This window comes from Podarcis gaigeae, assembly GCF_964106915.1.
Source record: "Podarcis gaigeae genome assembly, chromosome: 5".
Classification (NCBI taxonomy): Eukaryota; Metazoa; Chordata; class Lepidosauria; order Squamata; family Lacertidae; genus Podarcis; species Podarcis gaigeae.
Genome location: NC_139681.1, coordinates 4,040,446 through 4,055,449, shown reverse-complemented (window position 1 = coordinate 4,055,449; position 15,004 = coordinate 4,040,446). Strand labels below are relative to the sequence as shown.

Sequence of the window (15,004 nt, the reverse complement as noted above, 5' to 3'; positions counted from 1 at the left end):
TATAGTATAGCTTGACTGGTGTACAAAAATAGCAGGCTATATTTAACAAAATCCTACTGAATTTTAGTACTTCTGAATCCTGCTTAATAAACCCAAGCCAAATAAAATACAAGGCTTACCTGCTGGCAAAAGCAAGGAGAAAACAACCATCAGCGTATTTAAGGATTGTAGACCACAACTTGTCATCGTTTTGTTTTCATCAATCCGTTTGAGAATTACCTGCTTAACAAAATGATATTTCAGAGTTAAGTGGCATCAGTGATTTGCATGTGTGCATTCATTTAACTAAAAAAAAAATGTTTTTAATGCTTTCTTCAAACTGTAATGCATGATGAGACCCCAAGGCACAATTCTGCAACAACTTTCACACATGTAAGGTGTCAGGGAACTGCCATTGGAGAGTCAGGTGGTGGAAGGGCTCAAGGAAGCTAGGAGAGCTTCGGATGCGGAGGAAGGAACCAGTAGGGGGAGAGGGAGAGTTCCTGCAGAAACTCAATCGGAGGAATGGCTCCAAGATGTTTCCAGTGAGAACAGCGGGGAGGTCTCAGGACCTCTGCTGGGGACGCCCACTCCGCGGAGGAAACTGTCACGCAGAGAATCCAGAAGGAGAGTTTCCGTTAAGGAACTCTTATGTTGGCGTAAATTCCGGAAACGCCCACTGACGGATTCTGCCAGCGATTGAGGTAGCCACGCACCCATGGCTCCTCGGACTGGGAAAGTTTAGGAACTGATGGTAAAGCTTGGAGGACTTAAACGCTTACGCACGAGCAGCCCCCTTTTCCCATTACATAAGGTTTGCACACTTAAATGCTACTGAACATGCTCAGCTGCTATGTATAAATTTGACATGGAATCTTTAAAGAGCACATTCAGGAACAGCAAGGTGGAACAGAAGTATATCCACGGCCCAGTATACCTAAAGGAGCGTCTCCACCCCCATCGTTCAGCCCGGACATGGAGGTCCAGCTCCGAGGGTCTTCTGGCAGTTCCCTCACTGTGAGAAGTGAGGTTACAGGGAACCAGGCAGAGGGCCTTCTCGGTAGTAGCACCCGCCCTGTGGAATGCCCTCCCATCAGATGTCAAGGAAATAAACAACTATCTGACTTTTAGACGACATCTGAAGGCAGCCCTGTATTGGGAAGTTTTTAATGTTTGATGTTTTAGTGTGTTTTGATATATGCTGTGAGCCACCCAGAGTGGCTGGGGAAACCCAACCAGATTGGCAAGGTATAAATATAATAAATATTTATCATTATCATTATCATTATCATTATCATCATCATGCTGTTGGCAATGATCCCAATTAGAGGAGGCTATGGTCTGACCTAATATATTCTATCTACAGTGTGGTCTGCAGTAGTGTGTTCAGATAATTCCCAATTGTTGGTGCAGACAACTTCATGGTCCCAGTTATCTCATAGTGTTGGGAACCAATCTAGGCATTTCAGGCTACAAGTGGTCAGGTAAAAATGTGTTTCCTTTGATTCCTGGCCAATCAGTGGTGCTAGCTGCCAGGAAGAAGGCACACATCAACTGGGCAATGCAGCAAAGATATCATCTTGATTTGCATACCATGCAAATAAGGCTGCCCAGACTTGGGCAACTAGGCTATGTTAACACTATATAGGAAGCTTCCTTATGCAGAGTCAGACCACTGGGTCCTGCTAATTCAGTGTTGTTTACCCTGACTGGCAACAGCTCTTCGGGGTTTCAGACAGGAGTTTCCCAAGCTGTACCTGAAGATTCTGGGGATTCAACTTTCTGGGAACTTTCTGCCTGTAGAGCAGATGCTTTACAACTGAGCTACAACCTTCTCCCCATTTCTCTGTTTCATTTGAGCTTCTTCCTTTTCCATTCCATTCTCTTATCTTAATACTTTCCAGCCTTCTCTTTCCTGCGTTTTCTTTTCCAGGTTTTTAATTTTCGCAGAACTTCCACCTCCCTCTCTGTCCCTTTCTCCTTCTTCACACCAGAGCAAGTCCAAACATTTTGCTCCTCACAGGCTCCAAAAGACGTTGGACTGGCTCCTTGAGATTCAAACTATTTCCATCCCTCACCATGACATATAATGACATTAAATGGATACACCAAAACATAAAATTGGACATTTAGTACTCTGAAAATGAAGGGGGTGGGGGAAGCTGCCTTTGTTCTCTTGTTCCTCCCTTAATAACAAAAATTAAACCCCAAACATCCTTTCTATCTCCCTGAACCCAGCACATATTGAAACTTTGGATTATAACCTTAGTGGACCTTTTGTTTTTTGCTCCCGCTGTACAGCAGCCTATGCATTAACAATATTGAATTTATTATTATAATAAAACTAAATATTTATATAATGCATTTCAAATGGTTCAGTAATTCCCACAAATATTTTGCAAGGTATGTAGGTTAGTACATATTGGGGGGTGGGGTGGGGGTTTTATAGTGGAGAAGATAGCAGCTGGCTTAGCTACCTACTCAGTTTGCAGCCAAGGCCAGATTTGAAACCTGGACCTCCCAGCAGGAGCAGACTTTGGTAATATGGCAGCCTGAGTAAGGACAAAATTTGGCACCCCCTCCTAAATGTTTCTTATTTTCACAATAATTCCTTTTGGTGCAGCTGCTTTGTTAGGAATCTTCTCAGTAGGTACCTGTATGTATTATTATTATTATTATTATTATTATTATTATTATTATTATTATGTACCCCCTTGACTCAGCACCCTGTGTGGGGGGGAACCACCCACACCACCCAAATTCTGGCGCTGCTTCCAGTTCTAACCCCACATTGCCCCCAGGAATACCAATGGACTAGGTCAGGGACATCCAAGAGGGGGAGGGGATACAAAAATGTTGAACTTTATTACAGAGGAGAACTCGCTCACAGAAAGATCGCTTAAGGAAACAGTCAGAATCACAACAAAAACTCCGTCTTCTGTCCTAGCGTTCATGCGCAAATGGGGGACCGGGCAAGGGCTGGGGCTGGATGCTCATTTGCAAAGGAAAAGGAGCCAGCGATCAACCGCGATCTACCAAAACTTCTCGGGGATCGACCAGTTGATCCCAATTGACCATTTGGGCATTCTTGGACTAGGTGATCAAGAGCCAGATTAGGAGTGGACACTTACAGCCAGCCACGAAACTCATGGGCCGAACTTGGACCGGCCACTGACTCTCAGCCTTTCAGGGCTGCTGCACGAATAAAGCAGGGAAGAGAAAGCCATGTTTGACACCTTAAAGCTCCTTGGAGGAAAAGATGGGGTATACACGTGGCAACATCATCCAAACCCTTCAGAGAATAATGGGAAGTTTGTTGTGGCAAAGAGCTCTGCATTGTGGCATGCCAGGACAGGTGGAGAAGTGGGGACAGGGGGAAGCTGCTGCTCCCTCTGTGGACATTTGGGTGTGAAGAAAAAAGTAGGCATTGCAGATTAGGGGGCAGGCCAAATTTGAACTGAGTTAGAAATAACCACATCTTGGAGGGAAACAGCTCAGCCTATTTCTGAACTCATTCAAGGTAGTGGGGTTGTGCACTTCTAATTGCTCCAGCTCTCTCAGGTGCTTTCAATAACCCCAAGTCATTCTCTTGCCTATTAAAATGATTTACACCAATCCAACAATCTTTATGAGTAAAATATGAATCTTTGAAGCTATGACTCTAGGCTCCTAGTAGTAATGCCTGTCATTGCCATTATTACTGGAGATTTCATTACAGCCATTAAGAACTAATATATATATATGTGTGTGTGTGTGTGTGCATGTGTGTGTGTGTGTGTGTGTGTGTGTGTGTGTGTTGAGGCTAGGATGTAAATCACTTTAAAATCTATTTATATGCAGATTGTGTAACTTATAATATTGCCAGAGGGATCATTTGCAAAGGTCATGGAACTCTCAGATGAATTTGGCCAGATCTCTGGGTACAAAATTCATTTCCAAACATCAGAATGGTTGGGGTATCATATGCAGAAGAATCTTAAGTATGACATTGCCAAAGACATCTAATTACATGGAAGAAAATCTCAGCTAGATACGTTGTGATTTGGATAACTCAGGAGTTTAATGACTCTAACCTGATGAAAGGAGACAAAGGGTAAAAGAAGATCTGTCCTGTCTGGAAAATTCAACACTTTCTCAGAAACGAAGAAACTCAGTTATTAAAATAAGCATAGTATTTCGTTTCTATTTTTAAAAGTCTCCTTAGACTGAATGATTAATTGATTAATCCAGAATTATATCTAACATACTTCATCAGCAAATAAAAATAGGTGGTTGGCATTCCTGAATATCAAGCAATATTACAACACGGCTATGCCTGGGCACCTAAAATATGGGTTAAAAACTCTTTTTACCAGATACAGAGCAAAATGATCTATCAGCAGATTTTTTTCCTGCTACTGGCAAAAGCCTGGGTTTATCACCACTTACTACAATTTATTACAATGCTGAATGTGATAAGAAAGTCTTATTGGGTGACATGAAGCTTTAAGGAGAGACATGGAATGCTGAAATTAGGATAATAATAAAGGAAGGATTGGTAAAGATCTTTTATCAGGTGCAATGGGATCCTGGGTCAAGAGCAGCTGCTCTTTCTTCAATATTTCCAAATGGGCATATTACAAATAGATTACTAAGGCTTCACGTTTCATTAAGGAATCACACAAGTTTTGAAATACTAATTTCAACTGCTAGCCAACTGCATAGCGCATAACGCCTGATTTATAAAATAATAGGAAATTTAGGACCATCTGGAAATTATTAAGTGAAATAGGAATTTGATATGTATCACTGGATAAATGGACATGGTTTGGGAATCTCAAAGAAACATTTCTACAATATTAGATAGGTGGTATTTGATACCAGCCAGATTAAACAAGATCTGTCCAAGGCTTAGTGGTCAGTGCTGGAGATGCAAGGCACCTGGAACAAATACATTTCATATTATATGGGCTTGTCTATAGATTAAGACATTTTGAGAAACTGCACTGACAGAAATAAAATATTATGGGTCAAGATCTCCCCAGAGATCCTGTTGCAACGTAGATTTGCCATCTTAAGGGTACAGTATTAAATGATGATTTTGAACTGATAGTTCATGTACAGGCTGAAGCTAAAATGGCAATATACCAAAACTGAGAAAATGCTCTTTCACTTTCTACTGATTTATAGTTGATCAGCAGTTGGGATATGGCTTCTTTGATGAAATTGGTAACTATTACCAGGGTAAGAAGAGGTAGGCAGCAAAATAATACGTTTCTGAAAAATGGATTCTGTTTGTTCTTTATTGGAACAACAAAGTACAAGATTTGAGCAATATAAATCCATATTATTTTTTGTGTGAAAGGGTATGAAAGTATATAGCACCACACAGTTGGTTTCCACTTGAAGTTTCAGTGTTACACAACTTTGTTGTGTTTCAGTATTATAGAACTTGGCTTGTAGCCTTTAAGCCAAGCACAATATGATGGCTATTAGAACGAATAGGAACATCAATCAGTCATCGGTTTCAGCTGTTGAGGCTGAAGAACACTGGAATAAAAAATCCCTATTAGCTAGTTTGTGTTAGCTGTCTGTGGAAGCACTGGTACAACTCTAGTTACATAAGTTTGGCCTCCTTGTTAGCTACATCTATGAACAAGCAGCCATGATTAAAAGACAGCATGAATACACCAGGGAACGGAATGAACAAGAGGCAAACTTTTAGTCCAGTTCCTAAAGAACAAAATGGAATGCTATTTACTCATGTTATGGTGAGAAAATGACTAGCATGTGGGTCAATGCGCACCCCCTTTTTCCTTCCATCATTCATTATAGGTGCATTAGGATCTACGGTATGTACAATCTATACTTGGCTTTCCGACTAAACACCTGTATTGAAGGGGAGGGAGGCATGTGCTTTGCACAGTTAGCTCTGCCTGCATCCCTCTCCAGATATTCCAACGTGCTTTGGCACGCACTGAACTCTGTGTTTACTCAGGAACTAGAAACTGCATGGCCAGGAATTTCTTGTCACTGAAATCTGATTTGCCTATTTCTCTGGACTGCTTTTTTGGGGTGGAAAACAGCAGGAAGGAAAGGAGTTAAAAGAAACCCCTATCAATGCACTGGCAGAGGAAAGGGGGAGGGGGGAGCGCACCACCCTGGCACCATTGGAGGGCTACCATTGCGACCACCCCCTGACACGTGCAGCGCACCCCCACCGCGCACCACGCCCCCACAGGCAACACACCATGCCCCCAGGATGGACACCACACCCCCACAGGTGGCATGCCATGCCCCCAGGACACACGCCATGCCACCATGGGTGACGTGCCACGCCCCTGGGACGTGCGTTAGCCACCCACTCCTGCTCTCCACCCCCAGTGCTGGAGCATGGAGCTTCGCCGCTGCATTAATGTATCCTTCCTAGACGCATCCTGAGGAAAGAATCACAAAATTCCATGTAAGGGTAGTCTGAGCATAAAAAATAAAAGGGTGTGCGCGCGCTCATGTGCACACATATACACAAATTTATGCACTGAGGTGTACACTTGGTGCATCTGGCTAAATGGGTTTTGGGGTATGAAAGCTTCTCTGCCTTAAACTTTGTTAAGTGTTAAAGACACCACCATTTTTTCCCCCTTTTTTTCTAAACCGGATTGTCAAGATTCATTGGTATATTACCAAGTAGTGGATAGATTTTTCACATATCTGCTACATTTCAGACATTCGTTTAAAAAAGTCATTCGTCAGAAAATGATAGGGCAGAAAGTCACACAAATTTGATGTTTACCAAGCATCTTAAATTTTTTAGGAGGGCAAAGGAACTGCCAGAAGATTCTGATATTTATTAGTAAATCTGAAGCCTGCGTGCTCTTGGTAAATGATTGAATTATATCATCATTTATATTGGTTCATTTGTAAATGTTATTTTTAAAAAGTCTTATGACACCATTTCTCATATTTACTGTTACTTTTCAAAACCATTTTTGTTTTCTTTGAAAACATCAGTCATGTCATGCATTTACAATATCATGTTCCAGGATACAGGGATCTGTCTTGTAAAATCAACAGCATATATAAAAATCATGTGCAGCATTGTTGAAGAAAACATTTCTGATTATCTACAAACAACACAATTTTGGAATATGACCCAAACGTATTCCTATAAACATGTTCATATCCCATGTTCATATCAAGTTACTCTTCAGATAACAAACTTGTCTAAATTGGCCGGCAACCATTTAAATTTAAAATCTTCTGACTGGGCTTCTAGAAAACTCTGAAACGAACAAAGAAATCTATCCCTTGGTGAATTGTATTAATTACAGAATATAGTGCACATTGGGCCAAACTGAAGTCAACTGTATACACAGACAATCATTTGTTGACCTATTTAAATTTTGTACCAGTCAGACCTATTTAAAAATTTACTGGTGAAATACTGGTAATAGTAATAATGATAACAATAGCAATAATTAAAAAATATTATTTCAACGCCACCCATCTGACTGAGTTGCCCCAGCCACTCTTAGTGGCTTCCAACCTAATAAAAGCACAACGAAAAAACAAACATTAAAAATTTCCTGATATATTATTCTGTGAGCATAGTTTGAAATCTAAGCTGAGTAAATGTGTGTCTAGCAGGAAAAGAAGTTAATTCCTACAGATATGCAGCCTTTTTATAGATGATTTAATTTTAACGTACCAAACTGAGGACTCAGAATTCTTCATATATTCAAAGTCCATCTTGGCATCTTCAGTAAAAATTACATCGCAGATTTTTTGGTCAAAAAGGTCCTGAGATGAAATAAAAGGAAAACAATTAATAACTCAACAGCAAATGGTTAATGGCCATCTCATCCCTTGCTTTTTCCTGTAAGACCAGTTGCAGTCGTCAACAGTCATCAACAGGTTTACCACACCTATCAGCCAATCACCCATTCCCACCACCTTTCTGAGTAATAGCTCTCTCCACCCTCTCACTATATATATAAAGGTCTGGTGACTTCTGTTTCAGTGTATCTGAAGAAGTGTGCATGCACACAAAAGCTCATACCAAGAACAAACTTAGTTTGTCTCTTAGGTGCTACTGGACAATTTTTGTGTTAGCTGTTGGTCTCTGATTTCATTTTTTGTAGCTATTTTGTAGGGAAATAGAGAGATAGATATAGATATAGATAGATAATTAACCACTTTGATATTTCTTACGAAAGTAAGGTAACCAAAGACAACCAGAGAGGAGGACTGGAGAGTTTTATTTTTGCCAACTATTACTACGGCATTTATTTCTAAAGCACAACAAATCTATTAGTGTATGGATTTAATGGGGGACACCCCATGATCAGAGCAACAAGAGAGCTTATTGGCTTTGGCAGCAAAGTTTACTGCAGAGAAAACAAGTAACATGGCCGAAGATTCTCATTAAACTGTTTTCCCCAAAATTAATAAACTAGGGCAATTTTTTCTTAAATTTATCATCCAATTGATATTCATCTGTGACCTTTTATAATTAGTCAGTTATCTGGCAGCTTTTTATGGTAACCTTAAACATGAAAATATTCACTCCTTATGCTGACTGCAAGATTCAGTCTGAAAATGCACACAAGATGGAGTGTGTGACCTTGAGATCATATCTCTTCATCTTTCCTTTCAGATCACAGAATGATCATGTTGTTGTTGTTGTTGTTTAGTCATGTCCGACTCTTCGTGACCCCATGGACCAGAGCACACCAGGCACTTCTGTCTTCCACTGCCTCCCGCAGTTTAGTCAAACTCATGCTGGTAGCTTCAAGAACACTGTCCCACCATCTCGTCCTCTGTCATCCCCTTCTCCTTGTGCCCTCCATCTTTCCCAACATCAGGGTCTTTTCCAGGGAGTCTTCTCTTCTTATGAGGTGGCCAAAGTATTGGAGTCTCAGCTTCACGATCCGTCCTTCCAGTGAGCACTCAGGGCTGATTTCCTTAAGAATGGAGAGGTTTGATCTTCTTGCAGTCCATGGGACTCTCAAGAGTCTCCTCCAGCACCATAATTCAAAAGCATCAATTCTTCGGCGATCAGCCTTCTTTATGGTCCAGCTCTCACTTCCATACATCACTACTGGGAAAACCATAGGTTTTACTATACGAACCTTTGTTGGCAAGGTGATGTCTCTGCTTTTTAAGATGCTGTCTAGGTTTGTCATTGCTTTTCTCCCAAGAAGCAGGCGTCTTTTAATTTCGTGGCTGCTGTCACCATCTGCAGTGATCATGGAGCCCAATAAAGTAAAATCTCTCACTGCCTCCATTTCTTCCCCTTCTATTTGCCAGGAGGTGATGGGCCCAGTGGCCATGATCTTTTTTTTTTTAATGTTGAGCTTCAAACCATATTTTGCGCTCTCCTCTTTCACCCTCATTAAAAGGTTCTTTAATTCCTCCTCACTTTCTGCCATCAATATTGTGTCATCTGCATATCTGAAGTTGTTGATATTTCTTCTGGCAATCTTAATTCCGGCTTGGGATTCGTCCAGCCCAGCCTTTCGCATAATGAATTCTGCATATAAGTTAAATAAGCAGGGAGACAATATACAGCCTTGTCGTACTCCTTTCCCAATTTTGAACCAATCAGTTGTTCCATATCCAGTTCTAACTGTAGCTTCTTGTCCCACATATAGATTTCTCAGGAGACAGATGAGGTGATCAGGCACTCCCATTTCTTTAAGAACTTGCCATAGTTAAAGGCTTTTGCATAGTCAATGAAGCAGAAGTAGATGTCTTTCTGGAATTCTCTAGCTTTCTCCATAATCCAGCGCATGTCTGCAATTTGGTCTCTGGTTCCTCTGCCCCTTCAAAACCCAGCTTGCACTTCTGGGAGTTCTCGGTCCACATATTGCTTAAGCCTGCCTTGTAGAATTTTAAGCATAACCTTGCTAGCGTGTGAAATGAGTGCAATTGTGCGGTAGTTGGAGCATTCTTTGGAACTGCCCTTCTTTGGGATTGGGATGTAAACTGATCTTCTCCAATCCTCTGGCCACTGCTGAGTTTTCCAAACTTGCTGGCATATTGAGTGTAGCACCTTAACAGCATCATCTTTTAAAATTTTAAATAGTTCAGCTGGAATATCATCACTTCCACTGGCCTTGTTATTAGCAGTGCTTTCTAAGGCCCATTTGACTTCACTCTCCAAGATGTCTGGCTCAAGGTCAGCAACCCCACCTGGGGTGTACAAGTCATCCATATCTTTCTGGTATAATTCCTCTGTGTATTCTTGCCACCTCTTCTTGATGTCTTCTGCTTCTGTTAGGTCCTTACCACTTTTTTCCTTTATTATGGTAATCTTGGTACGAAATGTTCCTTTCGTATCTCCAATTTTCTTGAACAGATCTCTGGTTCTTCCCATTCTGTTGTTTTTCTCTATTTCTTTGCATTGCTTGTTTAAAAAGGCCTTCTTGTCTCTCCTTGCTATTTTTTGGAAATCTGCATTCAATTTCCTGTATCTTTCACTATCTCCTTCGCATTTTGCTTGCCTTCTCTCCCCCACTATTTGTAAGGCCTCGTTGGACAGCCACTTTGTTTTCTTGCATTTCCTTTTCATTGGGATGGTTTTCGTTGCTGCCTCCTGTATAATGTTACGAGCCTCCATCCATAGTTCTTCAGGCACTCTGTCCAGCAAATCTAAATCCTTAAACCTTTTCCTCACTTCCACTGTGTATTCATAAGGGATTTGATTTAGATTGTATCTTACCGGCCCAGTGGTTTTTCCTACTTTCTTCAGTTTAAGCTTGAATTTTGCTATAAGAAGCTGATGATCTGAGCCACAGTCAGCTCCAGGTCTTGTTTTTGCTGACTGTATAGAGCTTCTCCATCTTTGGCTGCAGAGAATATAATCAATCTGATTTTGATGCTGTCCATCTGGTGATGTCCATGCGTAGAGTCGTCTCTTGTGTTGTTGGAAAAGCGTGTTTGTGATGACCAGCTTGTTCTCTTGACAGAACGCTATTAGCCTTTGCCCTGCTTCATTTTGATCTCCAAGGCCAAACTTGTCAGTTGTTCCTTTTATCTCTTGATTCCCTACTTTAGCATTCCAATCCCCTATGATGAAAAGAACATCCTTATTTGGTGTCACTTCTATAAGGTGTTGTAAGTCTTCATAGAATTGCTCAATTTCAGTTTCTTCAGCACCAGTAGTTGGTGCATAAACTTGGATTAAAGGTAAAGGTAAATGTACCCCTGCCCGTACAGGCCAGTCGTGTCCAACTCTAGGGTTATGCGACCATCTCACTTAAGAGGCCGTGGGCCAGCGCTGTTTGGAGACACGTCCGGGTCACGTGGCCAGCGTGACGAAGCTGCTCTGGCGAGCCTGCACCAGCGCAGCACACGGAAACGCCGTTTACCTTCCTGCTATAAAGCGGTACCTATTTATCTACTGGATTACTGTGATGTTAAAAGGTCTGCCTTGGATTTGTATCGATATCATTCTATCATTTTTGAGATGGCCACTCCATTTCTTTTATGGGATTCTTGCCCACAGTAGTAGATATGATGGTCATCCGAACTGAATTCGCCCATTCCCGTCCATTTTAGTTCACTGATGCCCAGGATGTCAATATTTATTCTTGCCATCTCATTTTTGACCACATCCAACTTACCAAGGTTCATGGTTCTTACATTCCAGGTTCCTATGCAATATTTGTCTTTACAGCATTGGACTTTCCTTTCGCTTCCTCGGCATATCCGCAACTGAGTGTCCTTTCGGCTTTGGCCCAGCCACTTCATCAGCTCTGAATCTACTTGTACTTGTCCTCCGCTCTTCCTCAGTAGCATGTTAGATGCCTTCCGACCTGAGGGGCTCATCTTCCAGCGTCATAACTTTTTTATGCCTGTTGTCTTTGTCCATGGAGTTTTCTTGGCAGGGATACTGGAGTGGCTTACTGGTTCCTCCTCCAGGTGGATCACGTTTGGTCAAAACTCTTCACTATGACCTGGCCATCTTGGGTGTCCTGCTCGGCATAGTTCATAGCAAGGCTATGAAGGGGAGAATGATCATAAGGTCTATATATTCATAGCCCGTGATATCATTCATTAGTTTAATGAAATGCTTACTAGTACAGTATATATAAGTGTTTCAGGCATTGCCACCAGAGACAAACCAGGTGTAAAAGTAAAGGTAAAGGTACCCCTGCCCGTACGGGCCAGTCTTGACAGACTCTAGGGTTGTGTGCTCATCTCACTCTAGAGGCCGGGAGCCAGCGCTGTCCGCAGACACTTCCGGGTCACGTGGCCAGCGTGACGAAGCTGCTCCGGCGAACTGGCACCAGAGCAGCACACGGAAACACCGTTTACCTTCCTGCTATAAAGCGGTACCTATTTATCTACTTGCACTTAAGGGTGCTTTTGAACTGCTAGGTGTGGAGGAGCTGGGACCGAATGACGGGAGCTCACCCCGCCGCGGGGATTCGAACCGTCGACCATGCGATCAGCAAGTCCTAGGCGCTGAGGTTTTACCCACAGCGCCACCCGCGTCCCTATAAACCAGGTGTACTGGGAGGTAATCACCTGGAGTTGTTTTTTTAATGTACTTGCAGGTAGGAGATAGAATGTAAGTGATGCTCAAACAAACAGAATATTATTTGCAAATTCATGTACAGTATATCAAGTGTTCTGAACTGTTTGAACTGCTCAACGTGCCTGATAGGGGTCTGCTTGGAAGCCTCAGTTCCTAATGGTGTCTGTGTTAAGGCCAATTCATGCCACACTTTTCTAAAACAAAATTGCTCCAAGTGGCACACAATCTGCCAGGTGGGTGACATTATAAAAACAACAGGAACAAAACCAGATACTGGTTTCTAAGAGAAGATGAAGAAGCAGTTGCATTCAAAGTTAGTAAGTTAAAAGGTCTTAAGCAGATGGCAGAATGCAGACTGACAGGTCGGTGTATTCTCCATTGACTCATGAAGCAAAATATGTCAAAGTGTAGAAGGGATCCTTTTCAAACTAGGCAGTACTTCTACAGAAGAATAACTGAAGGAGGCTATTTCTCAGAATAGGTACCGTCTAGTTTGAAAATAATCCTCTCCACACACCCTGACATAGTCACTTTATGAGCTGATGGTGAATACACAGCAAAAACATGAGAGGTGCGGGATCAAGTGGAAAAAACCACCAGCACAACTAAAACCAGATACTATAGTATTAAATTGCATGGAGTAGCATAGAATGGAGCCACGAGGAAAAGAGAAAACCACACCATTCCTGTAATGTTAGAATTGAGCCTTAATGAAGATAAATGACTTTGCTCAGGCATAAATCTAAATTGCTGGAGGAATGAGCTTGGGTGAGTCTTGAACTCCCAGTCTGCTGCTGCCACAGGCCTGAAGAGTAGACTGGATATTTTTTGCTTTCTTTTTCAGCTAACTGTGGTGACTTGTTTTGTCTGAACTGAAAACTCTGGTTAGTGTTTCTATTTCATAACCTGAAGTTGGCTCATTTCCTGAAACCAGAGATGGGGAGCCAAATGTGGTCCTTCAACCCTGAGAAGGACCTACGCCACACCCTTCCCTGGCCCTGCGGCCATGTTCTTGTAGGGCCTGGATGTACCCTCCAAGTGTGATAAGGCCTCTGGATTGACTATGTGGAGGAGAGACAGATGTGGGTGTAGAAAAGTCTGACTTTTATGCAGCTGGAATGTAGCCTCTCTCTGATTGGCTACCTAGACAGACAGGGGTGGGCGGAGCCAGCACTTTAGGAAGGAGAATAAAAGGAGCTGTTTCTGAGAGAGGATTCAGAGAGGGAGATGGTTTAAGAGAGAGCAGGAGGGAGAGAAAGACAGTTGGTCCTGGTCTCTGTGTGTAACATCTACCCTGGGGCATATATCTACAGCTAGACAAAGGAACCTCTGAGCTTAGATAGGAAGACGGTGTTGAGTGTCTTGGGAGAGCATTCAGACAGGAGTTAACCGGAGGGCTGAGTTGGAGCCAGGAGAAGGAGAAGGAGAAGGAGAAGCTGTGAGGATACAGTCTCCTTGGGTCTCCTTCCAGTCAGGAGGAGAGAGATCTTCCAGAAAGAGAAGACTCCCAAACCAGGAAAAAAGGGGGGGGCTGGGGATCCCCTGGGTCTGTTAGGCTGCCAGAGGTATCTCAGGAGTATGACTGATCAAAGGCTGGGAAACAGACAGAAAGTATCACCTCCTTGTTTAAGAACCAAAGTATTAAGCTGTAACACCCACACAACAACTAAGTTTAGGAACTGAAGTGTAAGCAGTGGAAATAAACTGAGCATTTACCACCTAGTCTAGAAACCTGTAACATCTAACTGAGGAGTAAAAACTGATATAGCTGTGCATTTATTACTTTGTTTAGAAGCCGGTATCATCCACTAGATTAAGTATAATTATTAATAAGTTAACAGTTCCCTGAAAGAACATTATCTCCTGACACTTCATGCTGTAAAATAAAACTTTCTTTATTGGTTCAACTCCTGCCTGCGTCTTCAAGGATATAAGTTTACCCTCACACAAAAACAATACAATAACACATGGTGGCTATATTTAGAGCATACGTAGGTGGGATCTGCCACAATTGGTAGCCAGAGCAGTAGGATCTGCTACACATGCCAATAAAATCTACTTTGGAGAATATTACAGCTCATCCAGTCAATAGACAATAAGACATACATGAACAACAACCTTGGTTGTAAATCAAGTATGAGTTACGTTATCATGACATAGCTTGAATTGAAATGTTTCATCTATGAAAAGAGACACAGCTGTATTCTCTGCCCCATTTGCCAGATCATTTGCAGCTGGGTTTGTTATAGCCCTTGGCCTTTTGTTATGTCATCGTTTTTCAATACTGTCACCACTGGATTAGAATTAATGCCATGATATTAATACTGGCCCATGTAAACAGATCACAGCAGTAGTGAAACAGGCATGTGGCCACAGTACCAGGACCAATGCAAGGCATCTGTCCATTCCCAATCCAGTGGTACCTCAGGTTACAGACTCCGCTAACCCAGACATAGTACCTCGGGTTAAGAACTTTACCTCAGGATGAGAACAGAAATCGTG

The 15,004-nt window shown here is 42.1% G+C and overlaps 1 protein-coding gene across 16 annotated transcripts in view; it reads right to left on the bottom strand.

Moving 5' to 3' along the window:
* SHISAL1 (shisa like 1) overlaps nucleotides 1-15,004 on the bottom strand; it is a gene marked incomplete at its 3' end in the record, with an annotated part of 195,564 nt that overhangs the window by 49,612 nt on the left and 130,948 nt on the right. For 12 of the 16 annotated variants that reach the window (XM_083738982.1, XM_083738969.1, XM_083738973.1 and 9 more), the window contains 2 exons: nucleotides 7,667-7,758; nucleotides 120-219 (listed from right to left, as the gene is read on the bottom strand). In XM_083738982.1, the coding sequence (XP_083595108.1) occupies nucleotides 120-186 (67 nt within the window). In that variant the 5' untranslated portion in view covers nucleotides 187-219; nucleotides 7,667-7,758. Of the gene's footprint in view, nucleotides 1-119; nucleotides 223-7,666; nucleotides 7,759-15,004 lie in introns of all 16 variants that reach the window. The other 4 variants (XM_083738970.1, XM_083738978.1, XM_083738974.1 and 1 more) reach the window with 1 other exon arrangement.